The 27,410-nt window shown below is 38.5% G+C and overlaps 5 protein-coding genes across 7 annotated transcripts in view; 3 read left to right on the forward strand and 2 right to left on the reverse strand.

Annotated features, from left to right (window-relative positions):
- Positions 1 to 1,668, forward strand: part of LOC131676213 (allatostatins MIP) — an 83,574-nt gene extending 81,906 nt beyond the window's left edge. The window contains exons 2-3 of the mRNA XM_058955338.1: positions 574 to 1,053; positions 1,110 to 1,668. Coding sequence (XP_058811321.1) covers positions 585 to 1,053; positions 1,110 to 1,237 — 597 coding nt within the window. The 5' untranslated portion in view covers positions 574 to 584 and the 3' untranslated portion in view covers positions 1,238 to 1,668. The remainder of the gene's footprint in view (positions 1 to 573; positions 1,054 to 1,109) is intronic.
- The window catches only part of LOC131676155 (scoloptoxin SSD558), a 431,501-nt gene that overhangs the window by 111,959 nt on the left and 292,132 nt on the right, over positions 1 to 27,410 (forward strand). The gene's annotated exons all lie outside the window — the stretch shown is intronic.
- LOC131676105 (run domain Beclin-1-interacting and cysteine-rich domain-containing protein) lies at positions 8,047 to 11,463 on the reverse strand. Of its 2 annotated transcripts, XM_058955232.1 has the most exons (8): positions 11,101 to 11,463; positions 10,420 to 11,045; positions 9,389 to 10,360; positions 9,301 to 9,339; positions 8,850 to 9,017; positions 8,597 to 8,794; positions 8,380 to 8,533; positions 8,047 to 8,319 (listed from the first exon to the last, which is right to left on the reverse strand). In XM_058955232.1, exons 1-8 carry the CDS (start codon positions 11,341 to 11,343, stop codon positions 8,143 to 8,145), a joined length of 2,577 nt encoding a protein of 858 aa, XP_058811215.1. In that variant the 5' UTR covers positions 11,344 to 11,463; the 3' UTR covers positions 8,047 to 8,142. The 2 variants fall into 2 exon arrangements, with proteins under 2 accessions (XP_058811215.1, XP_058811221.1); XM_058955238.1 differs by lacking the exon at positions 9,301 to 9,339.
- LOC131676137 (tRNA-dihydrouridine(20) synthase [NAD(P)+]-like) lies at positions 16,471 to 18,354 on the forward strand. Of its 2 annotated transcripts, XM_058955270.1 has the most exons (6): positions 16,471 to 16,575; positions 16,639 to 16,761; positions 16,820 to 17,242; positions 17,295 to 17,631; positions 17,695 to 17,906; positions 17,963 to 18,354. In XM_058955270.1, the coding sequence occupies exons 2-6, from the start codon at positions 16,644 to 16,646 to the stop codon at positions 18,211 to 18,213; spliced, it is 1,341 nt and encodes a 446-aa protein (XP_058811253.1). In that variant the 5' UTR covers positions 16,471 to 16,575; positions 16,639 to 16,643; the 3' UTR covers positions 18,214 to 18,354. The 2 variants fall into 2 exon arrangements, with proteins under 2 accessions (XP_058811253.1, XP_058811246.1); XM_058955263.1 differs by having other exon boundaries at positions 16,473 to 16,761.
- The window catches only part of LOC131676189 (inhibin beta chain-like), a 40,675-nt gene continuing 31,506 nt past the window's right edge, over positions 18,242 to 27,410 (reverse strand). Inside the window, exons 2-3 of the mRNA XM_058955312.1 lie at positions 23,578 to 23,798; positions 18,242 to 18,999 (exon numbers count right to left, since the gene is read on the reverse strand). Coding sequence (XP_058811295.1) covers positions 18,340 to 18,999; positions 23,578 to 23,798 — 881 coding nt within the window. The 3' untranslated portion in view covers positions 18,242 to 18,339. The remainder of the gene's footprint in view (positions 19,000 to 23,577; positions 23,799 to 27,410) is intronic.

Consider the following 27,410-nt stretch of genomic DNA (forward strand, 5'->3'; position numbering starts at 1 on the left):
CTCGGACTTTTTATATAAGAATTAATAAATTCTGAAATGTCGAGCGCATCACAATTGAGTTGCGGTCATTTTATTTATATTCAATCGATTTTCTGGATTTTTTTATCTGCGCACTCAGCCTTTTTCTGAAATACAGAGCTAGGATTAACTTCAAACTTGAGTTATGAGAAAAGTTGGGGTAAAACGGGCACTAACGTTTAGTGCGGTCATTCTAACTATCTTCATTTGACCCCCCGAACTTTTTTGCATCACAACCACTAGTTTGACAACACCCTCTGACTGCATTTGACGTTCGATTTTTTTTGCTATTCGCATGTCTCGTCTCAGATTTGAATAGACGGAGCAATACCATATGGGCGAGATTTTCCGTCTCATCTGCAATTGTAGTGACAGAATCCGAGAATCTATGTCTAAGCCTTAAGTTGAATCACTATAAAAATATCTTTTCTTGTTTAATTGCAAGCATGGAGTATTTTGTTTGATTGGTGTCGCAATTCTAAAATCAAATTTGTGCTGCTCTTGGTCTTTGTTGAGATGGTCGATAAATAACGAGACTTATTTCTATTCTTTCAGAAATCTGCAGAATGTGCCACCGACACGCCCACCAATGGATGAAATTAGCGAAAGCTATTATGCTATTTACGCTATGTGCCACAGTTAACCGTATACAGGCATCCGATTCAGCAACAGAACAGCACGATGATACCACACTACAGCACAATCTACAAAAGCGAACGTGGAAAAATCTCCAAGGAGGTTGGGGTAAGCGAACCCCCGATGATCTTTCAAGCCAGCAGCCCGAAACGGAGACAGACTACCTTGGGTACTCAAATCGGGAAGAAAACCCAGTAGACTACAATGCGGGAAATGATTTGGAAAAACTCAATAGGTATTTAATTGAAAGTTTGGTTAACCAACGTTTAAGTCATATGGACACGCAATACGATGGATCGGACGAGGAACATCAAATGGACAAGCGAGCTTGGAACAAAATGAACGGCGGTTGGGGTAAAAGGGTAAATTCAGGACCTGCGCAGTGGAATAAGTTCAGAGGTGCGTAAAAATAGATTAATAAATAGAAGTGCATATTTATAATATTTACCTTTTAGGAGCATGGGGCAAACGCGAACCTGGCTGGAATAACCTGAAGGGACTATGGGGTAAGAGATCCGAAAAATGGAACAAACTATCATCGTCGTGGGGCAAACGTGATATCGATAACAGCAATAGTTACTAAACCTGATACTTCGTAGCGCAGATAGTATGTATATATCCCCAACATTTATGTTATTTATACTAGAATAGGTTACTTTCGATAAAATGGTTTATTTTGTATACATACGTAACATGTAGGACGATTGTAAAATGAGATGAGATTATAAAAGAGATCGAAATGCGTGAAGAGCTATAATCCTGTTGTGGTACATTTTCTGTTAGACATGCATGGTTCTACAATAAACGAATAAACACACGAGATATTAAGAGGAGATTTCTGTGAATAGCTTGGGCATCATTCCTTGAAGCAGTGTGGAGTACGAAGTGTGTAAAATAATCTAATGTGCTACTAATCTTATAAATATAACTACATACATCGTCAGTATGGTTCATCAAAACTATAATACCTAATAGTAAATCAAAAAGCATAATAAAAATAAGATGTCAATCCAACTGTTTACGTTTAGTTGTTTCATTCCTTAGTCCACTTTAAAATCCCAACATTTTCTGTTCTCATTGAAGTAAACTATCTTTTGACAAACTGCCAATTCCTTTTGGAATTTGGACGATACAAGTGGAGTGCAACTACCAAGAAATAGGTACGCACGTTGTTTGAGGATTTGTGCCCGTCCATTCCATTTTCTCGATGGAGGACCATCTGAATTCTAGATATCTGCCTATAAACACATGGACCAGGACCAATCGTTTTACTTCCCTTCCAAAAATTTAAATGAGCTCGGCTGGGATTAAACCCAGACCCACTGGGGTAAGAAGCGCTCATGCTTACTACTCACCCATCGGCTCCGTCCAAAAGCCTACGATTGATTAGAATCAATAACCTATCATCAAAGTTTAGCTTTCTGTACGTAGAATCACCTACACATACAGAATGTTAAAAAAGTTTATCGGTCCCCATCACAAAATCAATATTTGTCCAATATTCATGACAAAATCCTTCAAATGTACGTTTTAATTTGCAGGTTTTTCGTTTATCCACCCAATGTACCTACACTCAAAAAATGTAAACGTTATGCCACAGATAACAGACGTTTAGGCTCGATTTGAATCGTGTGTAAATACCCGCTACTGAAATTCCGAATAAATCAGACGTCTGAAACATGTTTGGCAAACGTTTGCAGATGGCGCAGTGATCACTACAATACAGTTAGAGTGCAGCTGTCAAATACGTGCAGCAAACAGTTGTGCAGATGGCAATAGTGAAACACGGATTTTCAACGAATATCAATTTGAAAGTTTACACAGGTTTTTGAAGAAATTTTGTTCTAGCCTAAACGTCTGTTATCTGTGGTTATGCCTATTGATTTTACACATAGATTTTTGCAATTAGCGGAGGCAGCCAGACACTATTTGCTGGCACATAAACCTAATGTGCGTATTTACAAGACATATTAATCTTACATTCACATTTAATAACTATAAGGGGCCATACACTAATTACGTAAGGGAATGTGGGGAGAGGGGGAGTTTCAAAACATCTTACGAATTCTTATCTAAGGGGGAGGGAGGGTTTGTCCTTTCTTACGTAATATCATAAAACAGGTATGAAAAATGAAATCAATGTCCTTTCTTACGTAATATCATAAAACAAGTATGAAAGTATGAAAAATGAAATATTATTTTCATAAGAAAAGGGTACTATTTCTTATTTCTGCCATGAACATGTATATTTACACAAAACGAGCATATATTGTACATCATGGTCAAGGAAGGGCGGACCTCGAATTAAAGTATTTTCCGGCAGGATATGATTCCTAAATTAGTTATGGAATATTATTGATTGCTGGCAGCGTTATGAGCGACTTAATTGTCGATGGTGTTGGAGCAGTTACAAGAATTTCTTGACTCTTGATGGTACATTGTTCTGTTCAGGAACTCGAGTCACCATATACCTTACAAGTTAGGAAGTGTTGATACCGTGTTATTAGGCTAACATCCTTTTTTCAAAGTAGCCGGAAAATGTTCTGTCATGCGATTGTCAAAAATCTTGTAGACCGAATATTTGCAGAGTGTGAACTGTATTTGACTTCAAGAAAATTCGTAGATAGCCATCTACGAATTTTCTTCGGAGCTACGCGTACGACAAGCGTCACAGTTGGAACTCAGAATTAATTCCCACCAGAAGTTATTCTGAAATTTCTACTGGGCAAAATTAAGATCCTAATAAAATTACTGCTGATGATTACAGTTGAATTTTGTCATTAATTTTCTTGTAATAATTCTTTAAGTACAGTTTTCGCTATCTTTCTATTTAATGAATTATATGCTTTTTATAATTACGAAAATCATGATAAGATCTTCCGTAGGGGGGAGGGGGAGTTCACCAAAATCTTACGAACTCTTATCAGGGGGGAGGGGGAGGTTGAAAAGTTATAAAAAAGCCTTACGTAATTAGTGCATGGCCCCTAAGGCACATAAAACCCGATTCTATAACAATGCGCACATATAACTTATGAGTGTGTATACATAGTTTATACAGTTGACACAAAGAAGGTATGTGTGCGCGTGATAACATTAGCATTTCTTCTTCATATGGATTTTTAGTGGTTTGAAGCAGATAGAATTAACGTTTGGAGTTTTTCAGTGTAGTTACATTTGAGCGACCGAAAATAAAAGCCACAAGTTTCAAATATATTAGAAAAAATATGCAGGTAAAGGGGTAAGTAAATTACACCGATGTTAACAAAACGGTCATGTAGGGTAAAGCGCCTATTTTCACCAAACTAAGGAGGGTGCCTGACTAATGCATTAATTACTCGGCCTACAATCAACGGAAAGCGTGCAAATTGGCATCAACAGCTTTGATTCGCTGTTAAGAACCAAAAGAGAACTAAGAAAAGAAGAACCAAAAGAGAACTTAAGAAAACTCGAATCGTGTGCCCCTATTGTTGCACTACCATTGGGCTCAATGCGTTGAACAAAGATGGCAGACGCTGCTCTAACCAATGGCTTCAAATAGGTAGGATGATAATAGAAACATGGCGAATCACCCTAGCTTCCCTCAAGAGGTATTGGATCGACGAAACTATTCCATGCAGTAGATACGGCGATAAGTACGCTCCCTCCGCGTGATTTACGACAAAACTACGATCGTTTCTATTACCAGCATATGTATCGCCAAAAAGCTGACGAGGGTGAATACTATAATCTAACAGGTCTCAGTGAGAACAATTACATCGCGATGAGAAGAAGAGAAAATTTCCTCTCCAATGGCATCGCCGATGTTAATCTGACAATTTTTACACCGGTTTTTGATCGGCTATCTTCAAATTCATGAAATCGAACATTTTCATTCGAAAGAGCTTTCTCTTTGAGTTTTTCATCGATGCCAATTTTGAGTGACACAAACTGAAGCGAGATAACGTCTTTTCCTCTGGGTACTAATTTAGTTACCTTGGTTATTACATCCGACAGATCGAGGCATTCACTAACTAGTGAGGCAATATGGTTCTCTGCTCATCAGCACGACGATTGAGGTTCGCAGTCTTGATCACATTTGGTGCCTTCGTACCTACATTATTCGTTACGGCGGGGAAACTAAATGAATTCCCATCGTTTTCTCTGCGGCGTTTTGGTGTGTTGAAAGGAATATCGAAGCGAATCACATTTGGCCAGGGAATCGGTGTAACAAAAAGAAAAGGCGCACTCGATTTGGATCTAGTTTTGCAGCCAGTGATTCAAACTCTGAGTGCATTTTTCTATCTCCGTTTGCATGGGCTGAATAGCGGTAAACACGGCAGTATACCTCCAGAACGTGAATGCCACAGCACAAAAGTTGACATTTGTGGGTTATTCATCGGAGCATAAAGCTTATCGCTTCCTGGACAAATCCAAACGAAAAGTATACGTGAGCCGAGACTTCAGCCGTCGAGAACGTGAATGATGAGTTTGAAGTTTTTAGCGATAATGAGCCACCCCTCATCGGCGAAGGTGATATTGAGTCGACAGAACCGAGAAAATCGACACATCAAACGAAAGGTGTTCCACCTGCACGATATCGTGAGATCAGTAGTTTGACGAAGCACACAAGCGAAGAACGAAGCTACACCGAAGAAATTGCAGGCCCTGATGCGGCCGTTTGGCAGGTTGCGATGCAGAAGAAGATAGAATCTCTCCAGGAAGACGACACGTGGGAACTTGTCCTCCTACCACCGGATAGCAAAGCGATAGGTTGTAAATGGATGTCTAAAAGGAGGGAGATGAAAACGGACAACTGATACGACACAAAGCGAGATTAGTCGCGCAAGGATTCTACCAAAAATTCGGTCTGGACTGACGAGGTTTTCGCCCACGTCGTCCGTCAAACAACCCTTCGGACAATACTGGCCGGCAAGCAACAAATGTTGGTAGACATGTATTTGAGGCAACCGCCAGGTTTTGATCGCAACAACGGAATGGTATGTCGTCTCAAACGATGCATTTACGGGCTCAAGCTGTCCGCTCGAGCATGCAACAAAAATATTGACGGTGTTTTCAAATCCATGGGATTCAAGCAGGCGCAGAGTAATATGCGCTTGTACATTCGGAATCGTAACGGAAAACAGTCCTATTGACCTTTCCACTCCCGTTAAAAAAGAAACGGTGCTTAAATATTTCGTGAGGAAAACAAAAAAAATGCACTGCAAAAACCGGTTGAGGTTAGGTATTTCGTGAGGCAAACAAACCAAACTCCAAAGAGAATAGGGAAAGAGACGAATAGTGTGAAGCCAAAAATACCTTATTGAGCAGACCAATCGTGCAATGTAAATAAACATTACTCATGCCTGAGTTGGAGGAGATAAGTATTGTACTTCTATCAAAAAAGAAATTTGAATTTTCATCAGAATTTAGTTCAATCGTGATTGTAAGGTGCATTCTAGAGTATATGTATGAGTAAAAATAAGCTTTAGAATTATTTCATCTCTTTGTTTCGAAATGCACATCGTTTGATAAACAAATCCATCGATCGACATACGGTTTGTTTTCAAAATATAATAGGAGTCATTTAAAGTGCTGCCTATAGAAGCGGTTGCCAAAATTCTAGTGTTGAAATCATCATAAAGGGCGTGTTGCCGTTTTGACTGATTTTCACTCTTCGTCTCTTTCCCTATTCTCTTTGCCAAACTGCTTTGGTTTGACTTTGCATCTGTGGTTGTAAATGAGCTGTCAGAAATCTTAATAACAGACGTCGATGACATGGTCGTTGTATGCAACTCAGAAAACGAATTCGAGGAAATACGTCAATAATACGTGCAAGATCAAATCAAGCTCTCTTGCCTTGGTGAACTTAAGTATTTTCTTGGAATACACGCCGTCGGTAATCATTACAGTCTCGATAAGATAAGCTACAACGAAAAGGTGATTCGGACACGACGAAGCAAAGCCGTCGAAAGTACCAATCGATCCAGCGTATCTTAAGCAATAGGAGAAGAGTGAGTTGCCTATAAACACATCTGGTCAGGACTTTGCTTTACGTTGTGGTTAATACATGACCGGACATCTGGGTGGCTGTCTCACTATTGGGAAGAAAAGTCACAAATCCGACTAACCGGGATTTGACCGAAGCAGAGAGAGTTCTTCGATACTTCAAGGCTACCAAAAAGCATCGGCTGCACCTAGGCTCTGGATCAGGCGGAATATTTTGTCGACGCCGACTGGGCTGGCGACAAAAATGATAGGAAGTTACACTCCGGTTTTCTTCTAAAATTCGGCGGAGGTCTCTGATGTGTGCACCTATCATCGACTGGGCAAACACGAAAGCAATCGTGCGTCGCCCTATCCTCTACGAAAGCTGAGTTCGTCGCTTTGGCGGATAGCTGTCAGCAGCTCATATGGTACCGGAAGTTACTCAACGAGCTGCAACAAGCACTGCTCAATCCGATCGTCATATCAGAAGACAACCAGTCGTGCATAAAGATAGTCGAGTCGGAGCGCCTCGAAAGGCGTTTAAACGCAACAGCGGGTAATCGAACTCCACTACATGCCCACCAATCGCATGGAGGCGGATCTCATGATGAAGCCGTTAGACAGAAACAAGCTGGAGAGGCACCGAACTGCCATTGGCGTCAAGGAGCCAATCGGACTTCGAACTGACAACGTTGAGGAGGAGTGACAGACTACACAATCATGTAGCACCGTTTTCAATCCAAACTCTATGATTTTATTATCACTCATCCGCCCTTTATGCAACATGGTGTCATTACTACTCTCCTGATGTGTGAGTGTGCTACATACACTTGCAACTAAAATGAATTATTCCATATTCGTAACATGAATAAGAAGCACGTATTATTTCTTTACTCTGCTCTAAACGCTACTCTGCGTCAGGTAGCAGAGGTCACGATAACAGATTGAAAGCAAAATGAATATCCAACAAGGCAAATTACACTAACAGATCAGTCAAAACTATATTATTATGTAAATCAATAGAGAACAGACATATAACCTAAAACAAACATTCCCGAAGAACCTGTGTAAACACATTTAGATGAAAATACGTTGCAAATTCCCATCACGTACAGGTTTGCATGCATGAATTATCATTGTATCCAAGCTTGCACGCAACGCCCGTATAATGTTTGCTGGCCGATCGTAGAGTTCTTCTAACTAGTGGCATGTTTCTAATTGCTGGTGATGTTTCAAACAAGTTTTATTTCTTACACACATTGAAAACTTTACTTGTATGTCAGTCCTCAGTGCCAGTTACAGCAAATGTTATTTTCCGACTAATAGAAGTAACTTACTTCCCATCACTTCCTATTTTAAATCGGATATATGTTGAAGATAAACAATGCTACATCGGAAGCCGACTAATTAGTAAATGAAATAAGTACGTTCGAAAATTTGATAAAAGGTTCTATATTCGTGCATTGTATATAATAAAGTAACAAAAAATTCGTTTGAAACAACGAGCAAATTGCACAGACTGTTCTATTTTTTGGGCAAACGACGACGCAACAAACGATTGCACTTAACACAGTCAGGCAGCCAGCATGCTTCGTGGAAGCAAGCGCCACATTTACTACATTTCACTATTCGTTTTTGCCACGGGAATATTACTTCTTTGCGATCGCAGTTTTCGCAAAAGAATCCGTGCGCCAAGCAAAGCTGTTGGAATAAAAACAATCAGAAAAAAATGTTTACAAATTTAGATGTATATCTACTCACCTCACATTCGAAAATGTGCTTCTCACACCGCCTAATAAAATCCATTTTTTCTTTCTGAAACATACCGTTTCTAACGGAAATAAAATCTGTCATGGACCAACTATCTAGGTCGGCTGTCAAATGATCAGGAATCGTCCGAAAAAGTAACGTCACGCTGTGAAGAAGTTCACGAGACGTTAGAATATATTTTGAATAATATTTCGCTCGAATAACTTACTCTTCTGCAAAGCGACAATTGACTATGAAATCTCGGATGTACGTTAGACTTTTTCTTATACTCCGAGCTACTTGTAGGATACGAACTTTTTCGTACAACTTTGGATTAAGATGGTTAATTCGATAAAGTGGACATCCTGCGATATCATTCAATAGGTGATACGAAAAACTACTAACAGGATGAAATGTGAAATCCCATCTGTAATGATACAAACTCGTTAATACTTTCAACTTTCTAACATTTACTAGGGTACCTTTCGATTACTTTTGCCGGTATCGCGGACATTTGGTTTTTATGGCACATGGAGCAGTTATATTTGCCTAAATAATGGCAGTAACGAAAACGGCTGGAGTATGCTGGAGCCACCTTCATTCCGCAACCAGCGCAGCGGAAATTTTGCTTTGTCATTTGTGCTCTTCGGCTGAAAATGAAAGAAGTGTGTGAAGTGAACATAATTTTATATGGTTAAACAATATTCATTAAGGATCGATCTTTTCACCCTCGCTTAAATTTTGAACCAGATTTACCCACCGGTAAATCTAAATTAAACGTGACTTAAACGTTAAGCAAAAGTGAAGAAATCCGCCCGAAGTTAAGCGAGATAATGGCCGATATACAATTTATATTTTACGAAATTATTCCACCGGAACGGGAAAAATATTGTGACAGGAGATTCAAAACAAAAAAGAAAATCGAATGCTTACCGTATAATATTCCGAATAATCAACATAGGAAAACAAAAACTAAACCATTATTACAGAGAAACATCATTTGAATGTAGAAAAAACTTACTCAGGCAGCGGATTAGTGTAGGTGAATATAATTTGAGGCCTCGGTGGGGCCCATTCTCTCGTTCCACGAATGATGGTATTTAACCCGCTTTGTTCGTCAGGATTGACGATCTGTCCATCCGGTGGAATCGGTAGTATTTGTTGCGGAGCGTCTTGTTCGGATACCAACCACAACAAATCGCATGCGGTCGGTAGCTGTTTTTCGTTGAACTTGGACAGTAAACTGAGTGCTACTCCTTCGGCCGAGTAGGATTTGACGTTGTCACATTCGCTCGCTTCGATTGCTTCGAGATCTTCATCGGACAACTGACGGCTGACATGTGTTTTGCCGAGAAGAGAATTAGAATCGCACGATCCACTACTATTGCTATCGGAAAGTGACGATGCAACTGTAGATGAGCTTTCCTTTGAAGCCGTTGATGGACTCACACTGTCCTGAAGTTCGTCACTAGGTTTAGGTCCAACGGAAAGAAACTGCGGTAAGCCTGGATGTGGTGACCAAAAGTTGGATGATGAAGAACGCTTCCTTAGTTGGCGCCTGCCATTAGACGTTTCTTCTTCGTTCCATTTTAACTGCTCGAACGTAGCTATCAACGCTTCTGACAAACTGAAGTGGGCATTCTCTCGATCAAGCTCTGTGTTGGTACGTGAAAAATATACCGTCTTGAGAAACGAAGTTAAACTTTGACCTGGGACGGGACGTGACGGTAAATCATTTAATACACTGCAAATTGTTTTACTTTCACTAGTTTTGTGGATCTTTTCGCCACATTGTGGAATGAAGTCGTTCAACAATACTCGAGGGCTACCTAAAGATGCTAAACTGAATAAATCTGTTCGACTGTTAGGATCCATATGCTTCTCAGTCCTCAATTTCTTCCAGCAACCTTGAGATTGGGAACTACTACTACATGATTCTGTGTAAATTTTAATATTCTCGCAATTAAGGATACTAGGAGCAGGTTTTGGCACACTGAAACAATATAACGGATATAATATTTCAAACTATAATGATTCTGAAATCAGTCAAACCTTTTATCACTATACTGAAAATTTGGCACACTTGGTCCACAGTATTCACTGTGCATTTTTTTCTCCAACAAATCAGGCGGTTTCTTCTTGATAACATGATAAAAGTCGCGAAGAGCTATGTTAGGTAAACTACGAGATATCTTTCTTTTCTTTAACAGCGTTTCGGAAGCAAAATGAGACTTTGTTAGATGTATAGTTTGCCGTCTCTTAACCGCACCCTTTTCCTGTAATGTGCTAGGAGTTGTCATTACCAGCAGAAGATTGGGATGGGATTCTGAACGCTTAATTGTTCCGAGGAGCTGATTTTGGGCGTACAAACTCGGATCAATTTGAGACAACAATGCTAGCTGACCTCTTTCCAATGCATTGAGACACACCATCATTGCGTCGGCATATTTTTCATCGCGGAGGAATGCAGTTCTTTCATAGCACTGACCCATGTGTTCCTTATCGGTGATAAGCCAATTTATGTTCTCTGAGACACATCGCTGTTGAATGCATTGGAATATCCAAAGTAAGCCTTTGTCCATACTAACAGATCCAATCTCGCTTCTCTTTACTCGTAATGATATGGCTGGATTAGAAAATTTAAGGCCTTCAATCACCTTCCAAACGTCGGGAATATTCTGCAAAAAAAAAATCAGTTTACCTACTATAGAATACGACTTACTCAAATATTACTTCGTCGTTGAACACTTTGATGCCGTGTGTAAAAATACGTTTGATACTTCGATGCAACTGCTCCAGTTTGTCCGGAGGACATCCAAGATGAAATGTTCCATCTGTAGCATTCTGTGCTTCGGAAGAATCCCCTTGAAAGCGGATGTGGCTCCGCAGCTCATTGATCGCTGTTATTAACTCTAACAAAAGTTCCTTACACTCAGAAGAGGAAGGAACTGTAGGGAATGTACAAGAAAGAGCCATCCATATACTTCAGTTTTTTGATAAGGTGTAAAACTTTCAAAATTATACAGCAATTATATTGTTCGCTGAATTTTAGGTCAACAAAACACGATTTGATTACAAAAAATGCGTGACATTTCTTCCCACGTACACTCTACTGAATAATAACACAACGACAGCCTGAACATCTCCCCCACAGTACACGCAAACGTAAAACTACCTAAAACGAGCTCTTTTGACTCAATCTCGGGGTATCGTGCAAGTAGATACAGAACACTAGATAAGGATTGTCGCTGGTGTTCCCATTGTTTTCGCCTCGGAACATGTTTGTTTTGCTTTCGGTATATATCTGTCAAGTTATCGAAAGTCTCTCTAGTAAAAGTCTTTGGTCCGCACTTTTGGTACACGCAGAAAAATATGGCCTGCTTGTAACCACAAACCGTTTAGTTGAACTTCGAATTAGTAAAAGGCAGAGTTGCCTTTCTTCAATTCAGTCTCGTTTATTTTTCTGTGATTTTTATAAATTCATGATCGAAAACGTCCAATGCATAAAATATACAGCAGAATAAACGAGAGGCAAACAGAAAAATTACGTGATATCTGCTTTGAAACAAATTTCTATGTGGCATACTATTATCATTTCATTAGTTTTCACATGATATCTATGCGTGACAGGTAATTTTTATTTGCCACTACAAGTTGCAAAAAAAATATGTGTGAAATCAATATATTCAATTTTCTCGGCGTACATTTTCGACTGTTATTGTTATGAGATGGAAGAGTTTGTATATACTGTATATACAAGGAAATGAAAATTCATTAAAATTCAGTACAGATTTAGACAATTTGTACATTCTAATTAGTGAAAATACATCAACCGAGAATGGCCATTGCTTTGCTGGCGAAAAGAAACAAAAATGATTGGTCGCTATGAAACAACGATAGAGGATTATTGCCCATCCTATGAATTTTAAGACTCTAGCGCGTAAAATTTTTGACAGTTAGTTTTCCTCGCTCACTAATACTCATGCAGAATTTTGACAACATATGTCGTGTCATTTTTTATCGATTAGCATTGGAAATTTCAATTAAGATTAGTAGATTAGCTAAAGATAAGAAACATTTATGGTTGGTTTTATCATTAAACAACGCAAAATGGATGAAATCTTCCTCTTGAGGAATTGGCTTGGAGCTCCAAACAGGTATTGCCAATCTACTTTTGCCGCTTGTAAAAATCACTTCTCGTTTCGAAAAATTTTCGCCAGCAGCCAACAACTATGAGTGAATTGTTTGGCAGTATTTCCAGAGACTCCCCATTTACCCCCTTAAAATCCCGTACCGCAATCAGCAGTTAGCAATCAAGCAATCCTTCTAGCAATTTTTTATGAGAAAATCTGCTTTCACTTTGTTGGTGATCAACATTTTCTGCTTTGCTGATATCCATCCCGGTGTCGGACAAGCTTGCTGTATTCAATCATTTCAGTTGACAATGCAGCACCAAGAGTCATCGTAACGCAAAAGATCCTTCCGAGAATATCGGAATCCGGGGGTTGTAAATCGTCCGTAATCATTTGTTGTTTTAATCCGTGTTTACCGAGGCTGAAAACAGGTCTGCAATAACATATTATCACATACATATTTTATTTAGTCTTTTGATATACAATTTTGAAAAAGTTTCACCTAATCTAGCAGCAGCCAATTGCAAACACAAAATAAAAAGAACTGTCAGATAGGGTACGTGAATACAGAACGCATATGTATATGTGTAGTGAGGAGAATGCACTGTGCAAATATTTTCAACGCAGTAGTCTCGTTAGGTGCAAAATGCGCAATATTTTTTTGCTTTTTTTTTATTTGGCCCATTTGACAGGTATATCCCGGAATCAAAACAATGATGTTCCAACCACTGATGCCAGCGACAATCCTAATCTAGTGTTCTGTATCTACTATCGTGCAGGAAGGAAAAATTATAGACACTCATAGTAATAGACCAGCGAAGGTACTTTTATCGCGCCAAACGAACTGTCAAAATCCGGAGCCAAACGAGCATGACGTCATTCAATGCAAACAAGCAGAACAAGTATTGCGATTTTATTTAAAAAATTATATATTTTGTTATTCACAATAGGCTTCATTTTTCGTGTTCGTATTAGTATTTCACAATGTTATTTAGAAAGATATTTATTTTGTTCAAAATAACTACACAAAAAGTATTTTACTTATGCTCTTTTTCATCAAATTTGTGTTTCTGAAGAAATTGGATTTTTTTCTTTCTTTTCTCAATTTCTTGTTGCTCAGTATCAAACATATAACTTCTCTTTTGATTCATATATTGAGCCACTTGAAAAATTATTTTCATAAAAACAGATGATCGAATACAGTCGAGCACGTTCGAGCTTGCACATTTTTGGGTGATGCCAGTTTAACATGCTTGTTTTTCTAGTTGCCAGTTTTGCGGTTTTTACATCCGCGAGTCTATTACTATGAGTGTTTATAGGAAAAATTAGGTAAACCGTGTTGAAGGTACTTTCCATTTAACCACGGCAAAAATCACAATCATTGATAGGTTTTTTATATTTAACCTTGATTTCAATATACTAAAATTTAAGTTGAATTTACCTAATTTTGAGTATCCCCCAAACAACTCAAAGGTATTTACACGCTCAACCAACACAACTAAATTTGAGTTGCCAGCCACTCAATTTCATAAAAAGTGCACGTAGTCAAAAATTGAGTTTTTCTCGTTTACTCAGTTTTGAGTTTGGGATAAAAATGTCAAATTTGAGTAAATGCGGAAAATTATCATTCTGCATTATTAATAAAACCACAAAGATATTCACTGGTATTTCAAATGTCATTTACCTGATCCTCCAGGTCGTTGTCCCGGCTTATGCGATGTCCGGAAATTTAAGCTGAGGGTCTATCTCTATATATGTTTTATGCCGATCGGCATCTTGTAGAAATTACAGAAGCTACAAAAAATGGAAGTTAGATTTGAAAACAAACAAAACTCAATGAAACTTACCTTTCAGTTTTATGAACGATCAGCGTCTTTAACTGTAAGTTTTTTTATGTTTTAGTCGCCTGACTTTTGAGAATAAGTAAATTTTTCACTCAGAACTTTAAACCTTTAATGATTACTCAAGAGATAAGTTAGTTCTACCAAATACAAATGTATTTGGTTCTTCTCAAATTAAAACTAATTTTTTTGACATTTTGCTATTACTTTTGAAATTGAGTGCTCCGAACTCAAATTTTGAGTAGTTTTGAATTAGCGTGTACCTTACTGCACGGAAGACCTCGACTGAGTCGATTCTCTCGTTTTATTTTTGACAACACTCATAAGTGCGAAAGCGACGCACAACTCAAAAGTAAGTTAAATGAACTTATTCTTTGGGTTGTTTTATTTTTGCGTGTACAGTTCGGGAAATGCGTGTCACGGGATTTTGCACGGGATTTGATTAGAGAAAATTTTCCGCCGAGATCTCTCCAAACTGTCAAAACAAAAGTTCTGCTGCATGCAGAATTTTATTTACGCATCAATGGCATACTTTTCTATCTGCCTCTCGTTTCTTCTGCTGTAAATTGTATGCATTGGACATATTCGAATGCTTACTAGAAGTATATGCATGAAAACGCATAAAAATCCGCACTGTAAACTAGCCTTAACCCTTAATTGCATACTGTTGCCATTTGGCAACATGCCGAATTTTGTGATATCAAGCCTCAACGAGAGGTATATATTGTAGCCAATCTGAAAAACGAGTACCAAAGAAAAATGAAATTCTTTCATGGGTTAATATCCATCATATCCTAGGGGCAGATTAGAAAAACTCTAGTAAGAGAACTGCGGAGAGAAAAACAGTATTTTTCGCAACGTATGCCCCGGCATTGTATGGTAACACGTCCAATGCTATAAGGATAGGCAATGTTCGATTGGATTCGTTTTTGATAGCTAAACGCGAATCCAATCGATCCAAAATGGAGTCTCCGCAGTTCTCTTTCTAGAGTTTGTCTAGGGCAGATCACTTGTAATGCATTTTTAAAAATCAGCGAAATTAAATGCATTTCTTTCCATCAAAATAGAGATTCGTAATGCATTTTGCGTTGCGTGCAATGTATTTTGTATTGCGTGTAAGACGTCAAAACCCTACAAAAAACCAGCCCTACATTCAACAAAACATCGAACAAAGTGGATCAGCGTAGGACGATTGTTAAGTAATCTTTTCTGCGAGGGAGTGCAATGTTGATGCAAAAATGGAAATTAAATGCATTTTTTCTAAGTTGACGCAAATTTGTTTTACATTCCTAGAGTGATCTGCCCCTAGATCGCATCTGTTGTTCAATGATTGTCTGAAGGATAAATACTAATACAGTCGTGATTCGTTGGTTGGGCCACAGTCTATGCCCAACTAACGAATTTAATTCGCTAGTTGGACCGACTGACAAATGTCAAAAACTGTCCAAAGAAGACATTATTAGTGTAAAAGATTGTTAGATAGATTGTCAAAGTTAATTTGGCATGAGATTTTGACGTTCAGATGCTTTTAGTTGGACAATTGGAAATTCCATATGCAGTTGTGTTAGTGCGAGATTGAGGTTTAATCGGGTGGAATTTTTGCTGAATGATGTTAAATCAGATGACGAATTGTAAACATCGCGTTATATGAATGTTGTTTATATACATTGCAACTGTGTTGGTGTCCTAGACGTCAAATAAACCAATAGTCCAACTAAAAAGCGGTCCAGTTAAAAAGTGTCCAACCAGCGAATCACGACTGTACTGTACTGACAGTTAAACTCATCCCGGAACCGGTTCGGAATCCTGAATGGAGTCAGTATGGATTCCAAATCAAATGCAACAACCGATTCTGAGTCGGAATCGGTTGTTGCATTTGATTTTGAATCCATACTGACTCCATTCAGGATTTCGAATCAAATTCCGAATGGTTTGACTGGAAACCTGACTCTTTTTCGAGATCAAGCTTTGGAATCATTCGAAACAGTACCCAATTTAGAACAACTCGAATATAACTGAAAACTGGGTACTTATCTGTTCATCGCCACAAAATAGATTTTTTTATGTAATCGTGTACAGTGAGTTGACAAGTGTAAATGAGATGGATTCTGATTAATTCTTCTCCTTGACATTTGTTTACGTTTTTTCTTTAGTAATGCACGCGATTTCAACGATAGCGGGATTGTTGGAATTTATCTATTCCTGAAAAGCCATCCTATAGTATTTTGTGGAGGGTTACTTCGCCCAAATCAACAATATGAAAAGCAGCATCGATTATAACAATAAAATCATTCTAGCACCAATGGTACGCGTGGGAACTTTGCCGATGAGATTGTTGGCTCTTTCATACGGAGCCGATATTGTTTACACAGAGGAGATCATCGATTGGAAGCTATTAAAGGCGGAACGGCATGTTAATGGTGAGATAATTTGAACAACGTTAAATTTATTATTTGAATATTTAAATCTCTTTGTTAGATATACTACAAACGGTCGACTATGTGGATAAGACGGATGGTTGCATCATTTTCAGGACGTGCGAAAGAGAAAAAGGAAAAGTGGTTCTCCAGTTGGGAACCGCCAATGCTGAAAGAGCGCTACAAGTGGGCAAAAAGGTACAACAGGATGTGGCCGCTTTGGATATCAATATGGGATGCCCGAAAGACTTTTCTATAAAAGGTGGGATGGGGGTAGCTCTGCTGTACGATCTGGATCGGGCGAAGACAATCCTGTCAACGTTGGTGAAAAATTTGAATATACCGGTGACCTGTAAAATTCGTATAATGCCCGAGTTAAGCGAAACCATTAGAACAGCTACAGAATTGGAGAGCACAGGTATTGCAGCGATTGCCGTGCATGGTAGAACGAAAATAGAACGACCACGGCATCCAGTTCATACAGGTTTCCAAACTACTCATAATTCATTTTTCTGTCTAATATTGAGATATTTTAGATGTTATAAGGGAGATAGCGAAAGCTGTTAAAATCCCAGTTATCGCCAACGGTGGGTCTCAAGAAATTCACAAGCGGTCCGATATATTGAAGTTTCGGGATGATTGTGGAGCAGCTAGCGTTATGATTGCTCGAGCTGCTCAGTGGAATTGTTCTGTGTTTCGAGACGAAGGACCTCTGCCGATTGAAGACGTTATCCATGAGTGCTTGCGGTTGTCGGTAGACTTTGATAATTCTCCTTCCAATACCAAGTACTGCATACAAATGATTTTGAGGGATCTTCAGGAAACAACAATGGGACGTAAATTTTTGGACAGTCAGACTCTGGAGCAAATTTGGTGGGATCAATATGTGATAAATGTTGCTTGTAGGTGATAATTTTATACAACTCTAAATTGCAGTGAGGTTTGGAACATGGGATCCTACTGTAGGCGGAAGCAGTTGGAGTATCATAATGCTGGATTGCGTGGAAGGAGACAAGCGTGTCCGCAGCTTGATTCGAACGTACAGGATGAAAACCACCCGGCGAAGAAAATGAAAATTTACGACAATGAAACGTGGAGCGATGTAGTTGAGCACAACGTTAGTTTTATTAGAGTTAATTATGCCGATGGTGAGTAGACTGATGAATTTAATCAACGGTTTTTTAATTGACAATAAAACTTTCAGACAAGGAGCTCCCTAAAAGTAAATTGTATCTTTATACGACAAAGAACGGTCTCAAGTTGCCTAAATATGAGGTCCTACAGATGGATAAACTATTTAGGGCAATTGTGAAGGTGGGTGACGGCAAATACAGTAGTTCTTTCTGGGAGAAAAGTAAAAAGTATGCAGAACAATCTGCTGCACTTACCTGCCTTTTTCATCTTGGTATTGAAAGTAGAGAAAAGTTGGTTGAAAATGGATCAATGATTGGATGATTTACGCCGATTTTGTGTAAGTAGCAAAATGGAATTTTTATTTTTAAATCGCTTTGTTACATAGTTGTAAATAGTTAAGAGTGAATTGAGCTGTTAAAAATGGTAGCAAATGAATGAATAAAAAAATTAAGGACAACCACATTCTTCGACAATCATCTTTGAAAGATCCTGTTTGATGACACGTGAACCCGGTCCATAGAAAATGAGTGACATTGGCGAATACTTCGTAGGGGCGCAACATTGGTGAACGCCAGTGACCTGGCCTTGTCGTCGGTATTCGTCTACCACGTACTGATATTCTGCAGAAAATTTGTCCGGCAGCAGGCAGCTTCCTTTGCAGTAGTTTGCGTAGTATCCATGTGGTCGTATGATCCAATCGTCCCACTTAAGGGCTTTGAAGTCGACGTAAAATTTCTGCTTGCAACACGCTTCGTTTGGCGCCCCAGTACAATCGAGTGCACGTCGGCGGAGACGTTTAACGTGATTAGTGGCAAGGCTCACGAATAGATAAGGTCGGTTGTAGTCGATAAAACCTTCTGGTTTCTTTTTTGGATTAATCTTCTGCGCTTTTAAAAATGACTCCTTTACTTTGTTTTGATTTTCATCGAATAAGTGAATGGTAATTTTGTTCCCGCAACCGGAGCAATCGACGAAAAGACGTAAACTATCGTTGGTTTTCTCCGAATGCCATGTGCGAACTGCGTTCGTTATATCGATTTCCTGCCAGCCTAGTTTGTCCACCGATATCGTGTGCTTCGCCACCATGGCAGTATGCTTGGAAAATTCCTGTTGAAAAGAAAAGGAAAATTACACGTTATAGCTCAATACTGTTCCAGCTAATTCGTTGATGTCATCAAGAATCAAAATGAATTGGATCGAATTGCACGTTTCCCCATGTTACTCGAAGATGTGCGTTTTGTCTCCACTTTTCTCCATTAGGAGGACTAACTTATATATTTTTTTGGATTGCGATTATAGATGTTTTAACCTTAGGGTAATTTCGGTTTGGAAAATATCATGAAATATTTCTAACCCTATATTCGTAGTTGTGAATCGGCGCGAGTGCCGGAGTGTTAAGGACGAACGAACAATAATATGAACATCGAAAACGAAAAAACAGTCTTTTTACACCGTGTATGTTGCCGGCTGTTCGGCCATCTATGGAAGCTGTCCTTCGATGTTAGCTTCTTGCTTCGAACAGCCTAGATAACCTGTAATGTCGGTAGTGGTTGTTTCAACTGGCTAAGAATTACACTACGGACTACCTGTCCCGGTGGTAAAAACCCACCAAACAGGGAACCCCAATTCCATGGTGTCATGCGATCCGTATTATGGTTAATATTGTTGTTTAAAATATTCCCAATGGCGAACGGAGTCTGGGAAAAGCCGGGTGAACTCCCCAGTATACTGCATTACACGCAGTGGAAAGTTTGCTCTACGCACCGATTTTTTCGCCGATGATTGGCCTTATTTTGCCGGATTTTTGTTGGCGGGGGGTTTGTTGAGACTTTCGGTTGATGGTACTTCGGTGAAGTTTTGTTGGGTTTCGTTTATCTAATTTCGAGGTGTACAGAATAACCTGCCCAGAGGTCGTGTGGCCAGAGTTAAAAATAATCGAGGCTCTTTTTTGACGGCTGAAAATGAACCTGATGCGACTCGTGGTGAATAGAAAAAATATTCATTTCAAAATCCTTATTATTCATTTAGTTGAATATCGTACAATAATATTCATTTCACTAATTATCTAGGTTTTCAAATGCCGGTAAAGCATATAAGATAACAATTATCATCTCTTTCGTTGTGCCTGGGCCTACTTTGATGCGTTTGATTCGTTGCTGCACGTTTGCTTCGTGTAATAATCGGAGACGAATGAAAAATCTGCATGGATGAAGGTTCGTTTGACATTTTCAGTTGCGCAACTGAATATTAAAAATGAATGTGGCTGAATATGTTCAATTTTCATTCAATGAATTTAAATAATTTTAGAGAAAATTTTCAATAGGGCGTAAGTAACATTGAGAACCTCTCTTTGTTTACTTTCTCTTTCGTTTATTACGACGTCATTACAACACTTTGTACTAATTTTCCAGTACATATCGAAAGCCGACGGTTTTTACTACAATATTATGCAAAGAGTAGACTAGTAAATGTTGAAATGGCCGAGTAATGAACAGGAGAGAAAGACCTCAAAGAGAATCTCTCATTGTTACTTACGTCCAATTGAAAATTTTCTCTAGAATTGTAAATCTGCGTGTAGCATCCGATCAAGAATCGCTCCCATGTCGTAGGAGGCTACTATAAGTAGGAGTCCCCATATCAAGGTATAGTTCCGCGCCGAGGACTTGATGGTTGGAGGGTATAAAGTATGCCAGTCGCGCACGGAGCTTTGTGAATTTTGCCCCTACTGTGTTATGCGAATGTTTGACACAGTGGACCATTATTTTCTTCGCAAATCGTGGGAAACAAATGATTTTGTCCCATTTAAACCTGATATAGCTCGCTACACGCGTTAACATCTCAACTTGTTTGGTGTTCTCTAGTTCTTGTGCAATATATGTTGGAAATGAAATGTACATTTTTCTAATCAACAATGGTTAGAGTAGCACAAATCAATCTTCAGCATAAACGTATAACAACTATGAAGCTATCTCGGCTTGGACAGGAAGGTAAAGCTTCCATAGCATTGGTTCAAGAACCGTATTCCATAAAAGAAACTTCTATATTGGGAAGTTACTTAACACTGCCTTCATTGCTTACAACAAGACAGGCATGACTTACCCACGTGCAATGCCTCGTGCTTCGAGGAAATGGCCAAGTTCCGAAACTACATTCACACCTGTTTCTCATATATTACTGACTCGATTCTCAGAATCTTAGTCTTAAATGAAGGGTAAAGTATTCACATTAATTACTATCGAATTTAATTTGAACGCAATATTGGTTCCGGAGCTATGAGTAAAAGAAACCGATCACAAGTGAATATCCTATATAAACCTTTTTGCCTTTTTCCTATATAAATGTTATGCAACCACCCTGAAAATCGATTGGTTAAAAGTGGCCCGGAAGGCTGAAACTCTTTTACTATTAGATTCACTTCGTCAAGTTCAGCTAATGTCTGTACGTATGTGTGTTTGTATGTATGTGACAAACAATGGCACATTGGGTGTTCGGAGATGATCCAACCGATTTTCTCAAAATTAATCTCAAACGAAAGCCATACAGTAAATCCATATATAAACTGATAACACTATATCTAGATGATGCAAAACTTATTAAAATGGGTGTTAAATTACTTAGACCTGCAGTCGCTTTGATCATATTGGGCACCTAGGACGGTCTTGATGCCCCGGATAACTTACCAATGTTCAGAGTTTCTTTAGTTTCTGCACCCAGCATACTTTAAACTTTTTCACCAGATCCAATGACCGACAAATTTGCACCCATTGATACATCTGATCAAATTGTATATATCGAGATTTTTGATATAGAAACACCCACTAATGTGCAAGAACAATTTTGAACAATTTCAGTTTTGAGAACTTCGATAGGAATACATTCCGATTTTCGGGCCATTTTGTTCGTTTTTGTTTACGTACGATTTAAGTGTGATATCATTTTAAAGTGGTTGTGGAAACCACGTGATGTATTTAGGTATACGTAAAAATTACTTCACTCTCACTCTACTCTCGGCAACAAGGGGAACTTTTATGATGTCAAATTCACCATTTTCGCTTTTATCATACAGAAAGGTTATGCAATCACTCTCAAAATCGTCAACCCAATCCTGGCGATTTTGTTTTCGACTGAGGTATGGTTTCTGGATTTTAACAGGGACGTAGTTAGGGATGCACGAAGACCACTGATCACACCCACCTCCGTCATCACCGTCTTAAAGCCCCCTTAGAACACTCCTCATTACAAGACCCCCCCCAACTTAGACCATCGTCCCATCTATCCTAGAGTTCCTATATATAGAGTTAGGCGGACACAAAAGCCGGAAAACTGGCAGCTCTTATTCCAGGAAGAAAACACTGGCAACCCATGCCAATGTTCAAGCTCTAGCTTAATGATTTCATTGTCGTCGTGAGTAAGAACTTCACATGTACGAATGGAAAACCAATTCGCAGATCTGATGAAATGATTTCATACTTGTGCGAATATCTCTTTGTGTTACAAAAAAAATCTTGTTCTTTTCGTTTCTCTGCACTCGATAACACAAGAAAAGAGTAAAATAATTATGACAATAATCACAATACCTTTTCCATATACATCCAAAGAGAACATATTATGTGACGTCATGCTCGATTGGCTCCGCCATTTGACATGTTCAATTGGCTCCGCTCAGTGTCTCCGCCTAACTATGAATATAGTAACTATAATCTATCCCTAATACCCCTCTACCTTACCATCTGAGGGGTGGTTCAATTGTTCGCCCTCTTCACATACCCACCCCCGCGTGCCAAAATAAATTTGCAGGAAGACAACATTGAACTAATTCTGATCAAGCTAGTTAAAGATACTATTATTGTATTTCAAGTATTTCACCGTCAACACGTAGCTCATCAAATTCGTGGCTGGTGAGCCATTGTGTATAAGTGCATGGTGTACTGAGTAGGGTAAAGTGCCTGTTTTCACTCTATTAAAGAGGGTATCTTACTAATTCATTAATTACTCGGTCTACAATCGATGGAATGTGTATAAATTGGCATCAAAAGCTTTACTTCGCTTTTAAGAACCAATCTAGTAACACAAATGGCCTGAAAATGATGAAATCCTCGTATATGGGCGCAACGAAAACTCGAATCGAGTGTCCCAATTGTCGTCCTGCCTTTTGAGCTAATGCGTCGAACAAAGATGACTGAAGCCGCTCTAACTAAATGTTTTAAATAAGTAGGGTGATACAAGAAACATGGCGAAAATAGACTCATTACCCGATCAATCGATTTTCCAACTACGCTCTGCCCACCCCTTTTTGCGAGGTCTGGGAGAGATGAGGTGTTAGCTATAACGTTTTGTTCTGAAAGAAGTTCGCATGAGATGAATAATTGACAGGTTCCAAATGAAACTGAACCGTCTTTATCCGATCATAAATATATTTGTTTTTCGATCAGCTTGATGTCACCCTTAATATGGTAACATATCGTAATCCTAAATCTACAACTCTTTTTGGAAAACTTGGCGACTAAATTTCATGGATATTTTCCAACAATTAGTCAACTGGACGACTTGGATGAAATCTTGGATACGACAAACTTATTCATAGTAGCAATATGGTCTAGAACATTATAAAGATAAGAAGGGGAATGTTTCCTTTTGAACCTCAACCATGTGATGTAACGTGATTACAGACCCTTTGCTACCTACCTCTTCATCGTTGAGTACATTCTTTGAACCACTGATTAACCGGAAAATCCACAAAATGAGATTTTTGTTGCCAAACGGAGCCCACACGGTGTCATGGCTTTTGACTTTTAGCTCGAGCCGGATCCATAGTGTTGCGTTGTAGATGCGTATTCCATGGATCGTCGATGGTAACGAATTCAAGGATGGAAAGACGAAAAACTGGTGTCCTGGTGCTGCTTCACCTGTGCCAATGATTTGATCATTCCGGAATTTGAAAGAGCTAGTTATTATTTATTGAATATATATGGACAATGCAAAGCAAAAAAAAAAAGAATTATTTGTATCACTTTATATCGGCTTCATTCATTTTGGCTTCAAGTCGTGTTTTTTATAAATGAAAATGGATAATTGAAAAGAATATAATATTTGTGTGTTAATAGTATGCTTAAGCTTTGCGATTTTGGTTCCAGAATGTGTTCAATCCTCATAATGATGGGTATGATGTGTCCAATAATCCTGTAATAGACAGAAAAGAGTAGCGATTTATTGTGTTGTAGTTTTAGTGCCGTTTACGGTAAAAATGTGTTTTAGTATGTTTTGTAACCTATCAGTGTATTTGTAATATGAACTGAAAATGTAGTTTGCGGGGTACACAACAATCCTTGAAATTTTTCACAGCAATAGAGAATAGACTCGTTTTCAAACCTCAAAAAGACAAGCTAAAATTCTGACTTTCGCTCCTAACACCCCATGAAATCAAAAATCGAGAATGAGTGAGAGAATCGCTCGATCTTTTGTATTTCAAATTGCAAGTTCATTAAAACTAGAGAACTGTAACTAGGCGGGCCTCTAAGACCGCTTGCCTTTTTGAGGGTTAATGCATAATGTTAAGAACTTTGTATTTCATTCGAGGTCATCGTTCAAAACACATCCTGAGAAAACATTTTCAACGGTCGTATTCTTGTTTGCAGTTTTGCACGGCATGCAGAGCCTGTGCAAAGATGCCTGAAATTGATGAAACCATTAAGGGGCTAAACCATAAACCACGTAGACGGAAATTTGACCGCCCCCTCTCCGTCCTAGTAGATCCAAGCAGACTTTAACAGCCCCCCCCCCCAACGCTCCCCAGAAGTCTACGAAGACGTTTTGAATTTTTTTGAATGAGGCGTTCAGATTTATTTCAAACTTTTTATGTATTGATGATAAAAGCAAACATCGATCAATAATGCTAGTTTTTTGTCTACGACTGATCAAATCAATAAATACCAATTTAAAGGAATTTAAAATCAAAATATTTTTCTCTGAAATGCAAAACTCGCATTTCGACTATTATAAATTACTTACGACTTCGCGAAAGGTTTTTGTTTCAATTTCACTATATTATCAGTTGGGCTTATTCGAATCCGTGTAGTATGTAGTATAATACAAGTATGTATTTAAAAGGGCTTTCAAATATTTGTATAGTGGAATACTTTTTTCAAAGTTTGTACTCGAGTATATTTAAAAAGATATTTCACAATAACTAGTATAAGAAACCAACCAATTCCGTAAAATCGGTAAATCAGAATTTCAATGCAAATTGAAAAGACTGAAATAACCAATATAAGAGTTACCCATAAGATGAAAAGAAGATTTCTGTACCACTTAAATCACTGAGAACTGACATACAAGTAAAATTTTCAACTTGATTAAGAAATAAAACTGTCACTTTGAAATGACAACAGCAAGTAGCAACTTGCCACTGGCCGGCGCTCCGATCGGCCAGCAATCACTATACGGGACTTGTGTGCAAACTTGGAATCAATTGTGACTCACGCATGCGAACCTGTATGCGATGTTGATTTTCAACGTATTTTCATTTGAATGTTTACACAGATTTTCCGGGAAAGTTTGTTCTAGCTTATATCACAGAAACAGACATATAAGTTAGAACAAACTTTCCCGAAAAACCTGTGTAAGCATTTAAATGAAAATACGTTGAAAATCACCATCGCATACAGGTTCGCATGCGTGAATCACCATTGTACCCAAGTTTGCACACAAGTTCCGTATAGCGATTGCTGGCCGAACAAAGTGCCGACTAGTTTATCTACTTCAACAACACCTTAAATTATTATATTGTTAACTCACGCGAAATATCTGACGTAATATCTGATATCTTTCATCGACGGCGAGCACTTTCCTTTGATACGAGCAAGTAATGTTTTGAACGAAACCTTGAATTTTTTAGAAGCTGATCGAATACTGGTGCCATCTTGTAATTGCATTTTTTATGTACTATTCAGTTCGTTTTGGTGCTTTTCGCTCGAAATTACGCTCAATTTCCCTGTCAAAATAATTCAAATTTACAATATAGTAGTGTTCTATAGTGCCCCCAAACGGTTGACCTATCGTGCCCCCAAGCGTATGCTTCATGTTGATGACCGTATTTTTTCAAAAATAAAAATATCGAAAACCAAAACAATACTTATATTAAGCATTAATTTTTACGTAAGAAAAAACTCACTTGACTTTTTTTTAAATTGAATAAATTTCGACAAACATATGATTACGGCTTAAAAGCCAACTGTCAAAATTCTCTTTGAAAGGAAATTCCGGACAAACCGTTACTCGCCAATTACAGATGTTGGTAGTAAACAAAAGAGAAAAGTTTTCTCTTTCATTAATTGCTATGAACTGTGTTTAGCCAGTAACAGTTTGTCCGGAATTTCTTTTCAAAGAGAATTTTGTCTTTTAAGCCGTAATCATATGTTTATCGAGAAATGTACTGTAGTGAGGACGAAAGACAATGTGTTTTCACAGAACAACACGTGAAAACACAAACGACGCCGTAATTAATACAGTTGATCCACGGTAACAGCCAAAATGACAGTCGTCAACGATGTTCTAATTCAAATTGTTCTAATTCACGCAACATGAGCGACCTCTGCAATAACATAGCAAAGATAATGCCCTATACCCAAGGAGTGAGTCGCTAAGCACAAATCGAATTGTGCTCACAAAAAAACAGCGTGGTAGCTTGAACTGCAAAGTGCCACGATGTGCCATGGTGTTCAGTAAAGAGCAATGGTTACTATGATTATTCAACTACACTTTGTTGACAGTTTTTGAGTTGTCAAAAGTGTGCCTCATTGTGGTGTGGTAACGAGTGAAATGAGCGTGTATTACTGTGAATCGTAATCTTATATCGTGTTATCGTAGGTGATACAGTGTGTATGGCACATTGATCTAAGTGGCTCACCCCTTGCCTATACAGCGCAAATTCGTTAGTTGGGTTATGACTGCGTCTCAACTAGCGAATCGTATCCGTTAATTGGGGCAACTGACAGCTGGAAAAATCTAACACATTTATTTCACTAAAAACATTCCGAAATATGAATTCAAAAAATTAAGTTCCATTGAATTTCAAAGCATGCTTTTTTTCTAGATCGCCACAGAAATCAACCAATAAGCCCCTTGAAATCGATGACTTTCAAACTTCAATCAGTTTTTGGCTTTCAGTTTTGAAATAAGAGTTTCTTTTAGTTGGGGCATGCCCCAACTAGCGAATACCCAAGTAACGAACAGCCCAACTAGCGAACCACCAACTAACAAATTTGCGCTGTACCTGTTGTACTCCCATACCTATTTCACCCCATTCTACTCTAGTCATATCATCTGACAGCATTATTACAAAGTATCAAAGCTTGAGCCCAAATATTTTCGCGGACAAATATAGTACAACCAGTATTGACGGATTTGCGCCGGTGCAACATGTAAAATTAAATTGGTGTTTAAAATTTTTGAAATCAGTGTAAATGATTGTAAAGGAAGTTTCAAACTGATAGTAAACAGTAGTTATATTAGAAGTTTAA

Source organism: Topomyia yanbarensis, chromosome 1 (genome assembly GCF_030247195.1).
Source record: "Topomyia yanbarensis strain Yona2022 chromosome 1, ASM3024719v1, whole genome shotgun sequence".
In the NCBI taxonomy this organism is placed as follows: Eukaryota; Metazoa; Arthropoda; class Insecta; order Diptera; family Culicidae; genus Topomyia; species Topomyia yanbarensis.

Coding starts and splice junctions, on each gene's coding strand:
- LOC131676105 (XM_058955232.1), bottom strand. CDS start 11,343: ATGGCTCTTTCTTGTACATTCCCTACAGTTCCTTCCTCTTCTGAGTGT. Junction 11,046..11,100: donor TCAAAGTGTTCAACGACGAA/GTAATATTTGAG, acceptor TTTTTTTTGCAG/AATATTCCCGACGTTTGGAA. Junction 9,340..9,388: donor TACACTAATCCGCTGCCTGA/GTAAGTTTTTTC, acceptor ATAATGGTTTAG/TTTTTGTTTTCCTATGTTGA.
- LOC131676137 (XM_058955263.1), top strand. CDS start 16,599: ATGAAAAGCAGCATCGATTATAACAATAAAATCATTCTAGCACCAATG. Junction 16,762..16,819: donor GGCGGAACGGCATGTTAATG/GTGAGATAATTT, acceptor TCTCTTTGTTAG/ATATACTACAAACGGTCGAC. Junction 17,243..17,294: donor ACGGCATCCAGTTCATACAG/GTTTCCAAACTA, acceptor GAGATATTTTAG/ATGTTATAAGGGAGATAGCG.